Source organism: Poeciliopsis prolifica, unplaced genomic scaffold (assembly GCF_027474105.1).
Source record: "Poeciliopsis prolifica strain line A6 unplaced genomic scaffold, Auburn_PproV2 SCAFFOLD001, whole genome shotgun sequence".
Lineage (NCBI taxonomy): Eukaryota > Metazoa > Chordata > Actinopteri > Cyprinodontiformes > Poeciliidae > Poeciliopsis > Poeciliopsis prolifica.
The window spans coordinates 5,192,758-5,204,803 of NW_026562376.1; the positions used below are offsets into that span (position 1 = coordinate 5,192,758).

The window sequence follows — 12,046 nt, forward strand, 5'->3', positions numbered from 1 at the left end:
TCAGATGCATCGTGGGTGGAGAATAAGCATCATTTGCTTTTTGAGAAATAATTTAGGGGAAGCAAAGTTATCCAAAACGCTAAAGGAGCAATTAGCTCTGCTATTAGCTGACGTTTTCCAGTAGCAACAATCAATCATGGAGATAAAGCGACATTAATTTTCCTTTTTGAAGTAGGGAAAAGGAATTTGCTCATCATTATTTGTTCTCTGGAAATCAGATTAAGACATTTGATCATAAATTATGAATTCTCTTCCTGGAATATAAGCTGCTCTGTTTGGGATGGTAGTTTGTCTTGGAAGGTCATTTGAGAAGATATACGTTATGTAACCCACACAGCCATGACTTGGGCCCATTAATAAGCACCGTAATTATGCCATCATGTGTGCATTTCTGCAGTGCCTTTTAAAACACGTTCACAGCCAGCTCAGATGGAGAACAAAGGCTTTGAGTCTTTGTGTCCATTATCATTGTTTACCTTTTTCACTGGAGAAATGGTGAAGAGCTTTTATCTCCCACAGCATGAAGGTTAAAAGCAAAAGGGTTTTCCTATATATGCAGCAAAAGCCAGTTTTGTATTTGTATTAAAAGCTGTTTTAATCCTAAAGCTAACAGTTGTTTCACTCTTTCATGAGGGAAACAAGTTCCAGCTCCACTTTTCCTTATCGCTGGAAGTAAAGTTCAATAACTGTCCTTGTTTTTCCTCTGAAGGCCACCACCCTGTGGCGGCCGCATCAATTTTTGGCTGCCCCTTTGTGTGCATGAGTGCACTCATGTTGGCACATGCCTTTTAACCTCCCCTTTAATTATGGGGCAGCTTATTGAGTCAACATTGATCTCTCCTGGTGGAACTATTGCTTGTACCTGTTTAAATCCAAAAGCCAGTGTTCATGCCATTGTGGTGACAACAGGGCAAACACCCGAGGAATTCTCTGGATCATTATTTTCTAAATAAACTCTGAATGCAGCTAAGTAAACAGTTGAAGCAACTGAAATGCTAATTTTGCATCAGAGATAAACGATGTTCTTTGTAATGAAGTGACGCTTCTTAGCTGAGCTTGAAACTGTTTAGTCACAGAAACGTGTTGGCATAAGGCGAGAAAAAAGAGCGAATGATGAAAGAATCGCTCGGATAAAGACAAATATATATGATATATTAAATGTTTGCAGATCTTCACAGTGAATCAGAAATTAAGCAATTGCTCACAGAGGTTCACTGCACTATATTTATTGAGTTAATTCAGCTTAGAAAGTGAAATTTGCATTCATTACATAGTGATGTAGTTTTTCCTTATTTAGGACGACAAATACAGAGATGTTGTTTGTGTATCATATGTTATAAACATAGTAATTGTGGATCAGGTCTCTGTTAGCTTGACATCAGTGGAGCGGCGCTGATCAGTCTCAGTGGTACTGAAGTGATTAATCCATGTTTTGGTACTTTTGGCGGTGTGGGCCGGTGCCGAGTATCTGGAAAATGAAATTGGCATCTCCATAAATTCTGTTAGCAGAAAGGAGCAAAATTTTATATAATGCAACATCAGCTTTATATAAAATTTCCTGTGTGGATTCTTTTTCTGCAAATTCTCACTTTAACCTCAGAATTGACTTTTTTTGCTCAAAATTGTGACTTTTGATCTAAGAAAAAGTAAGAATTCTGAGATTAAAGTGGGTATCATTTTTGCAGTGGCCCATAAAAAGAGTCCAGTTGTTTTTGTCCTGACGTTCTGGTATTTACGAAATACCGATTTGCACAATTATTTGTTCAATGTAATTGCAGTTATTGTTATTAAATGGACTTTACTTCATATTGCATAAAAACACCTGGGCTTCCTAAACATCTCAGGTTATCTGTGTTGCTTATTCACCTTTTTTGCACACTTTTTCCTTCCACTTAACTTTTCATTAACACACTTGAACAGAGAGATTAATGCACAGCCATCAGCAGTGCCTCTGATGTCCGTCTCTGTGCTGGTCATTAACCTGGGCATAATTGAACATTTCTGCATTAGGGATGTTTTTCGTTTTCACTCGCTTTGAACTATAATAATAAAATTTACCAGAAGTAAACAATAAATCTCACATTAACACATCTGATGGTCTTCATTAAGACATTTACAGGCAGAAATGTCTTAATGAATGTCTCTACTTCTTTGGCTGTTGCCTATGTTTGGAAGAGTCCTGTTACATAATTCTTGCATAACTAAAGTCCTGGAGGTATTTCTTCTAGATCGGTAGATACCGAGTTCCCTTTTTTTCCAACCATTCACAGCAGTTTTCCGTTCTGTTCCAGGTGTGCACCATGTCATCCAAAAGTCATCCTCCCCTCATGAAGAAGCACAGTCAGACGGACCTGATCAGCCGTCTAAAGAGCCGGAAGATCCTTGGAGTTGGTGGCGAGGACGATGATGGGGAAGTGCACCGCTCCAAGGTCGGGATGTTCACACCGAAAGCAAACTCATTAGAACGAGAAACGGCTGCAACTAGCGATTATTCTAATAATTAAAAAATAATTCTGCAAAACGCCTGGTGAGACCGAGCCCCGCCTTAGAGCTAGAAGCTCCTCCCCCACTCAGCTCCTTCAGACTAGCCATCAGCAATTAGCAAACACCTGGTGGAACTGAGAATCTGCTGATCTCATGATAGGAGTGATCTCTGAAATGCTGGTTAAAAATTTTTTAAAGGGTCAATAGAGGAGCCATATTGCGATGGCTTTCTGAAGGCGGAGTTTAAAAAAGAGCTGGAGTTTCTTAAAGAGACAGAGGCCCAAGTTGAAGGCATTCATTTAATCTCAATTTTATAACAACTCAAGGTAACATAGTTGCTTCATTGCTTTCTAAAATTACACTGAGACTGGAAAACACATGATTCTTAAAGAATTAGATTACAAATGTTACCTAAAACCAGTGGGTGAAGCTAAAACCACTTGAGAGGTTTTTCTTTTTTTAATCTTAAATGCAGAATGTTCTGAACCCCAATAAAACCTGCTTACATTGGTTTTGTTGTTACTAAATGAATATGAACTTGTTTTCTTTACTTGAGGTCTGAAAGCGCTGCATCTTTTTATTATTTTGACCATTTCTCATTTTCTCCAAATAAAAATGACTACTAGTTGTAAGTAGTTGATAGAATAAAAGAACAAGGTTAATTTTACTCAAACACATAAAAAGTAAAATCTGATAACTGATTATTTTAACTGGTCTCTTAACGTTTTCCAGTTTTGGCTTAATTGCTGCTTTGAGTTTATTGTTTCTTCAGCAAATTACCTTTTGTGAGTCGAGTTTTTTGAAATACTGAATTGGCTGATTCAGTGACTGATTCATTAACCCGGTGAATCGTCTCAGCCTCTACAAGCAGCCCCGCTATAAATGAAGCCGTTCAGTTAAACTGCCATTAGTCCAGCAGTGCATAAAGAAAAATGCCAGATGCAGATATTAACCCACAGAGGAGTTCTGGAGTCCTTTTACAAGCCGCAGTGGGCTGTTAATTGGCTCGTCTCTGTCGTGGGCATTCGCCTCTCATGCTTCAGGGAATCTGGATCACGTAATGCTCTGGGCTCGTGCAGCTCTGCTGAGATACGGCCGGCTCCCCCGGGAGGCCGTTTCATGTCATGTATTGGATTACTTCCTCTTGTGTTTATGTCCGTACTCACGGACAATGCAAACCTAAACATGACGGCTCCCATGCTGGTTTGTGGAGGAATACTCGATTTCATGCCGTAGCTGCAGGTTGTGGATCATTTCTCTACTTCCAAAGGACTCAAAAATCACAGTTTTTATCTTTTTTTAATTTTTTTATGCAAGATTTCATCGCTGTGCGTGGCCACAGCAGACAGCTCTGCTCTGAAATATTAATCAGGGAACAGAGCAGAAGGGAGGAGGCATACGGTGGCAGCTGATTGCTAGTGATGAGATGTCGGCCCCCTTTTCTCAGCCTTCCTGTTTGTTTTCTCTCTCAATGTTTTAGCGCGGAGCCTAACCCAGACATCTGTCACACAAATCTCTTTCAGCGCATTTAAATAAAATCTCTGCATCTCTCCGTTTCTGACACAGACTATTGTTTGACGAGACGCAGACTCTTCAGCACTGATTGGGTAAAACGGAAGCAGCAGGAATTACCAGTAAATCTGTGTTTTTATGCGGTTGGCACTTGGAATGAACCGATCTGTTTTTCAACTTCAGATATCTGAAGTTGGAATCAGCCGAAACAGAAAAACAGCAAAATTGATTTAAAGTGTTTCTTTTATTTTCACACGCAGACAAAAATCTACTGACTTACAAATTCAGTGCAGCAGTGAAGCAAACTGAGATGCACCAGCAGCTTCAACTTTAATTTATTTAGTCAGTTCAGTTGGACAGACGACGTAAAATAAATAAGAAACTGAACAGACTTTATGCTGCAACAAACCATTTGTTCAGAAAATGTTATTATTAAATATAATGTAAAGTAAATAAAGCTTAGAGTAGCTCAGACTGAATAGATCTGCCCCCATGGGTACCAATACCTGCTCTAGAATTGTTTATCGATATCAGTACCGATACAGATATTGATTAAAAAGTTATACCAAAACATTTTTCTCACGTTATCAGTGAAATGATCTGGCAGTACTGAAGAATTATTTACTTAAAACAAGCTGCTTCATCTTGCTGAAAGTTTCCTCTAATTTAAATGTCTTATTTCAAGTGTCCTACAATATTTGCACTAGAAACTGGACCAAAAGTAGTTGGTCAGACTGTGTGGAGTGAATTGTTTTGTCGTTGGTCTTATGTGGAGAAGAGGCTCCTGGGAGCGAATCTAAAAGTAAACTAAACTCAAGTCACAGACTGAAGGAAACGGTTGGACTTGACCTTACGGGACCCATAAACAAAGGAGGGAAGTGCGGCCTGCTGACCGTCTCTTCCTGACTTCTTCACTGATCAGAGAAGCAGCAGATGCTTTAACAAAGACGGCTCAGGAGCATCGGTCGTGTTGAATCGCCAGGCTGCTGTTTATTGCTACCAACGGCTCCATTGACCCTAATAATGAACTGCTTTAGCGCTACGGTGCTGTAGCAACAAACAGACCTGGAGTCAAGCCCTCATCACACTCCACACCATAAATGTTTTGTGTGTGCTCTTCAACCTTGGCTGTTTGACTGGCGCACAGTGTCTGCTGTCGATCTGCTTAATGTGAAAACACCGGCAGGGACTCACTGTGGCTCCAAGCCTCTTGATTGGTACTTTATGTTCAGTGCAAACACAAACCACTTTGTGGTTTTAAGATATTTTGAAAACGTTTCCATCATCTCTGCACTAGGCCTGTCGCAATAAATCAATTAACTGCATGACGAATTAAATTGTGCTCAATAATTTGCACGATTTATCCTTTTTTTTCTCTCTTTCTGCCAAACACTGGATGGTAAAAGTTTTCAGTCTGGAGCTTTGGCTTCAGTATTAATTTTATTTGTTGTTTCTGTTTTGTTTATTTTGGGTTTTTAAAACGTCTTCAGTGATGAATGTTTGTTGGAACTGAAGGTTTATTGATCTTTGACAACGTATTCTTGCATTTTCATGCCATTACTATTATATTACTTGAAAATTGTCTCCAAATAACATTGTTGTTTATCTCGATAACTTCTGGGACAATTTATTGTCCAGCAAAACTTTATCATGACAAATCTGCTCTACACATCTAGACATTAAAATTTTCCACAATTATTTTTTGTGACACAGTTTAAGCTCAGACTTGGAAGACATTCACCGTGTTGACTTGGTAAAAACCTGCTTTTAATTGGTAAAAGAGAAAATGATCAAATTATCAGTCATTTAATATTTAGGTATTGCATATTCAGACCAAAATATAAAGCTATTTGGTAAAATAACTAATTCATTTACTAGTTTCTTCTCAGCTCTGCATCACACCTGCTTTGTGTCGTCCATCTGATTGAATTCCAGTTCATTTGTTAATCATTTTTATCCTCCGACTTTCTGAAACCAGCCAGTTCTTGTCTGGATCTAACAGACTGATGTGAACACGGGCCGTAATTAGGCCTGTTTGCGTCTATTTCCTGTTTTTCTCTCACACCCCCAGCCAACACAGAGCCGTCAGTTAACTCTCTGTCCCCTTTGAGTGTTTGCCATGAATATTTATGTGTTCCTGTCAGAAACAGCCTCTGGAGCGCGGCACAGGAAGGCTGATTCACCTGGCCATGTGTTCGCAGCTGGTGCACAAACAGGCGCCTCAGCTGCACAGCCAGGAAGGATGTGATGGTTTCTGACTCAAACTTTTCATCTCCGTAATTTTTAGGTTTCGGCTCCAAGGGGCTTTTTTTTTTATTTTTAAAGCTCCCGTTCAAATATGGCAGCAGCCACTGGCGAACGTTTAGAAATAAACCAAAGGAAATAATTTTATTTTTTATGGTTTTCTTGCTTATTTGCAAATTCTTGAAAAACAGCTTCTTGTATCTTTAAAGAAATAACTGCATCGTCTCTATCAAGCCGGTCGCAAGAAATCGATTAATAGCAAGATGAATGAAACCGAGATCAATAATTACCATCGCATGATTCATCGTTTTCTATTTTCTCTCTTTCTACCAGAAAAACTGAAAATGTTTCCCACTTCCAGTGTTAAATGTTAATTAGAATTTAAAGTTTATTTATTTTTAAGGATGTTTTTTGCATTATTGTCATGACATTATTATTGAAGATGGTCTCAAAACAGCAATATCATCGTTTATCGCCATAACTTCTGTTATCATGACAGGCTCAGATTTGACGTTGATCCAAATTTAGATTTAAATTGTAACGTTTCTTCAATGCACTGCAGAAACACAAAGTCTTACCGAGGATTGTTTGTAGTTTCTAGTGCAAATATCAAAAGTATAAAAGTAACTTTAAGCAGCAAATATGAGCTTGTTTAAATGATTATGCTGGTGAAAAATTTCTAATTCAACTGGCAGATTATTTCACTTACAACAAAACATTTTTCCCATGTTTATAGATTAATTTCTCTGCCAGTGGAACAAGACTTTTTGATTAATATTAAGGAGTTATTTACTTAACATAAACTCCTTTATCGTCCAGAAAAGTTGCTTTTAAGTTTGTCTTATTTTAACTAATCATCTAAAAAAAATTAGTCTATTTTCTTTTATATAAATCTATTTAAATTGTTTGTCTATAAATATGAATTAAAGTGTCATTTTTAGCTTTTTTATGCAATTTATTTTCTGTGCACCTTTCATTTGTCAGTGGACAGATGGCTGCTCCGGTTGGTACAGACAATAAAGTGTTATGTCAAATTGTAAAACGTTCCTCCTTACGCCTGAGAGTCTGAGCTTTTCTTTCATTCATTCTGATGTTTTGTCGAACAGAAAATTACTTTCCAATTGATGCTGAGCTCCCAGTGAACACGGCGAGCTAGAAATGATTCATGATTCCTCCCGCGTTGCGTCTTTATGTATTTTTAGTTTCGGTTTTGCTGTCTGACTCCAACGCCGCTCCTCTTCAGAGACAAGACATTTCAGGATGAAGGTTGATGTTGGAAGCTCAGATCTAATATGTTTTTTTTCCTCTAGAGATGATAAAAAAGTAAAAAAATAAACGGGTGGTCGGATTTAAGAAGAGTTGTTTGGGTTTTATTTTTAATTCTGACTTTTCCTTTTTCTTTCGGGGGAAGTTTATTTACCCCTTGCCCTTCTGTATCTCAGTCTGAAAAGGAAAATCTAAATTTGTCGGTGCATTTCTGTGAACATAATTTCCAGTTACTTGAGGACAGAACTTGTGCTCTTTGCAGATAAAATAACCTTTCTATGCCGAACATACGGCTCTGCACACAGAAAAGTCTTAAGTATTTAACAGAGGGAAGCTTAACAGACATGTTGTTCAGATCCTGAATTATCCAGTGGACATGTTTTGGTTTTTGTTTTGAGTCCTCAATGGGTTGATCAGACATCATTCTGATTTCTCTTTTGCAAATATTACAGAACAAATTAATTTTTAAACAGATTATTTGTGTTAATCTCCTGGCAGTGGTTACTCCACTCCTCCTTGTATTTGAGGAAACACAGTTTGAATCTGAACTGTCAGGAAATTTCATATTCTGGCGTCGTCTAAAAGATATGAAAGGAAATGCTTGGAGTGGCAACTCGCTGTTGGAGAGGCATTATGGAACAAAATGTTTGTTAAATCTTTGGTTTCCCATTCAGGGTCTCTGAAGTGGCTAGCATCCAGGAATTACAGTTTTAGGAATTGTGTGTTTTTCTGTCTTCAGACTTTGTTACATTGCATGCTCAAACATTAATGTAGTTCACCGGGATGCTGTCTGACTTGCAGAGTGTCCAGGATAAAATGTTTAGTGGAAGGAAAACGCAGTCATGGTTTTTACAAATGAAAATCAGAAAAACTTATAATTCCACCTCCACATTCATCATAAACCTTTGACTGTTCAACAGATTGGATTGAATTAACATGCATGATCTATTATTTATGACAGATTTCAAAGTAGAGATAAAACTAGTATAATTTACAGTAAACATGATCAAATATAAAAACATATTTAGTTCAAAAATTAAACTATTTTGATAATCGAATATCCATTGCTTTAGTTATTTTCTGACACAGTTCAATGATAGTTGTTTTTTAGTGATAAGGTCATTGCACTGGATTTAATTAAAGGGTGTTGGAGTAAGAGGGGGATAAATGACAATGATTTTTACTTTTAAAATACTTCTACTTTCCAGTTTATGGTATAAAATACATTTCGTGCTGCAGCGTTTTGGTTTCTCTTCATCCACAACAGACTTCCTCTGGAAGTATTTTTTTTTTTCCAGCTTCAAAGTTTTACATTTTTTTCTTTTGGCATAGCAACAGCCCTTGATCATTCGTTAAGAATGCATTGAGATGTTATGACAAACAGGTTATTAAGGAGGTGAGGACTTTCTGAGTCTCCAGTTAGCATAATAATCTGTTCTTTCTCTCCTCAAGGTTGATTTAAAGTGCTTCTTTTTCAGAGCTGCTCAGCTTTAAGTACAGCTACAGGGCGGTTTCCCTCCCTGCTTGTCCAGGGTTATCGGACGCTAAATATCTGGCGAGATGGCAGGATTGTGATAACATTTCCCCTCTCATAACTCATTTCCTTTTTTTCTTCCTCTGCTGCCCCGTTTGCTCACAGATCAGTCAGATGCTCGGAAACGAGTTGAAGTTTGCAGTGCGAGAGCCGATTGGGTTGAGGTAAGACTTGGAGTGCTTTCTGAGTTTAGCTTTTGTTTCCGTTTGTTTTAAGACGGATTCATCATGGCATGTTTTTTTTTTTTTTGTCTCTTAGGGTTTGGATTCTCATCTCTGCTGTGGGTTTCACACTAATGGCCGTAACAGTAAGTGTTTAAACGGATCCACGGTTAGCTGTACCAACAGAAACATTACTTTTTTATAAATTTTAGTAAAATATTGTCACATGAACGTCGCCATGTTGTTCACGCTGCAATGCATTCTGGGTAAATGACGTCTAATGGTCCAACTGCGCTAGCTCCCTCCAGCCAAAGCAGTGATTAACGTTATTAAGCCTTTTCAAACTGAACTGGATCGTATTGGAATCAATTGGAACGTAGAAATCGCAAGAGGTGATGAAGATGACGAGGACCAAACAGAGGAAGAGGACAGAGTTGGGGTAATGCTGCTACCCTTCAGCTTCATAAATTAAACAATGAAAAACACTCCATTACCAGGAGCTTCCAACGCTCTTTAAGGGTTTTGGCGCTTTGTGGATAAGAACTGTTAGCACTGCATTTATTTTTAGCTTGTTAAGGTAACGATCCGTTGTCAGTTTTGCTCGTACAAATGACAGAAAGTCTTCTGGAGAGAAATGTTGAGAGCACAGATTATTTGGCTCCAGCTCTCTCCCACTGTGCTCTTCTTTTTTTTTTCTTGTGGCAAATGATTCAGATTCGGTCCAGACACGGTGTGGCATTATCTAAAATTATACCAGTTAACCACAATATGACAAACAACTTCTCAGGTAAATTTAGCCTTCCTGTGTTCACTCTGTAGACTCCAGTACAGAATGGGCCTAATGACGTCATCAGCCCAGCAGATGAAAACATGGCCACCTCCATGGGTGGAAAATATAACAAAAGTTATCAAAAAAATTTAAGTAATTAGGATTTTTGGCGTATCCAAAACAGTATTTATTTTTTTTACTTTTTTTGGCCTAAAAATTACAACATATTTAGGCTAATATGTTGAACTAATCTTGGATCACTTTAATGCAGAAGCATTTCAAAAGTCATCTATAAAAAATGTGCAGATAATAAAAAAAGGAAGATGCATTTTGCAAAACGTCAGACACACAGAGCTATCCTCAGATTCATCATCAGTGCATTACTGAGCGTTATCGGCACACACAACTCCCTCTTTGTCAGCCTCGCTGTCAAATTCTCAATATCCTCGGTGTTCTGGGCATGAGCGGTGACACTGACTCACAACCCAAAAGACTTTGGGAAGCACAGAATGCTACTGTGTTGATATGACGGGACTGTGTTGAGCCTTTCTTCCCCCCCATACAGGCTCTGGTGTTTCCCAACCAACTCTACGAGCTTGTTTTCGAGGAGGAGCTTTCCACAACTAGCATCTCTGTTCGCCTTTATGGAGCAGCGCTGCTCAGTAAGTTTCAAAATGTCCGAACTCACAAGAAACGCACTGTGTTGTACTTTTTACTTTTACTTAAATAACTTTATTATGATGCCTCGTTATTTTTGTGGAGTGAAATATCTGGATTCTTTGTCCCACTGCACTGCAAAAACACAAAATCTTGCCAGGTACTTTTGGTCTAGCGCAAACATCTCGGTCAACTTGAAATTAGACAAACTAACATACAAGTAACTTTTCAGCAAGAGGTTTGTTTTCAGGAAATCTTTAATATTGATGAAAATTACTAGTTGCATTAGCAGATAAATTCACTTACGACTTGGAAAAATGTCTTGTTATAAGTAAAATAATCGACCGATGGAACTAGCACTTTTTCATCAATATTAAGGAATCGTTTACTTAAAACAAGCTGCTGAACAGATACTTGTAAGTTAGTCTTATTTCAAGTTTACTAAAATATTTGCACTAGAGTCTGGACCAAAAGTGCCTGGTAAGATTTTGTTTTTGCAGTGTGTGAGGAAGTTCACTGAATGAAAAACAAGCTTGTTTCAACAAACAAATTCAGGTTTTATTAGTTTCATAAGTTTGTAGAAATAAATTCATTTGGAATTTTTTTTTGTCTTATGGCTTTTTGAACTATTTTAATTTTGAGCTTTTAAATGCCAAAATTTCCACTTAATTATACATTTTGGTTCATCTTATGATTTAATTCTTAAATATTAAATACCGTAATATTTAAGAATTAAATTTCTTAAATATTCTTAAATTCAATTTAAGAATTGAATTTCATCAAATGAAATTATTTGATGAAATAATTTCATCAAAAATTATCAAATTTGATGATAATTTTTGATTTAAAAAATTATCAGAAATTATCATTTTTGATGATAATTTTCAATTATCATCTTTTTACCATAGTAAAAAGAGTAGACTTTTTACCATCTTGAGTAATTTCTTTATACTAGAGTAAAAATAAGTTAAAGTGGTGCGACTCTTACTTTTTATTTGCAGGGTTTGCAGGGTTTTAACATTTATTTGTGCAAATGCGATAAATACTCGTTGCTCAACTGCATGTGGGATTTTTGCGACAATGTCTTCTACTGCATTCATTAGAACTGGCACACACTTTTCATTCAGACGTGACATAAAGAGCTCTCTTTCTGCTGGAAAAGTCTCTCCTTCGGGCCCAAGCAGATGCTGCTTTAATCTGATACAGTTCAGTTCTCCAGGAAGGGAGACGGCTTCAGGCGTGGAGGAGAGAAATTCTCGGGAAAACTAACAGCTAACGCTCCAGTCGCTTCTTGTTTCGGTCGCTTCAGATGTCAAGTTTAAATCCGGGGGGAACGTGGTGGTAAAAGGCAGAAATGCACTTAGTTTCATTTTTTGCTTTACTCTAAACCAGAGGTGTCAAATTAAGATCATGAATGTT

General features: G+C 37.6%; 1 protein-coding gene across 1 annotated transcript in view; it reads left to right on the plus strand.

Moving 5' to 3' along the window:
- Positions 1-12,046, plus strand: part of tp53i11b (tumor protein p53 inducible protein 11b) — a 43,941-nt gene that overhangs the window by 24,101 nt on the left and 7,794 nt on the right. Inside the window, exons 2-5 of the mRNA XM_055037034.1 lie at positions 2,292-2,429; positions 9,146-9,204; positions 9,299-9,347; positions 10,536-10,632. Of these exons, the coding sequence (XP_054893009.1) occupies positions 2,301-2,429; positions 9,146-9,204; positions 9,299-9,347; positions 10,536-10,632 (334 nt within the window). The 5' untranslated portion in view covers positions 2,292-2,300. The remainder of the gene's footprint in view (positions 1-2,291; positions 2,430-9,145; positions 9,205-9,298; positions 9,348-10,535; positions 10,633-12,046) is intronic.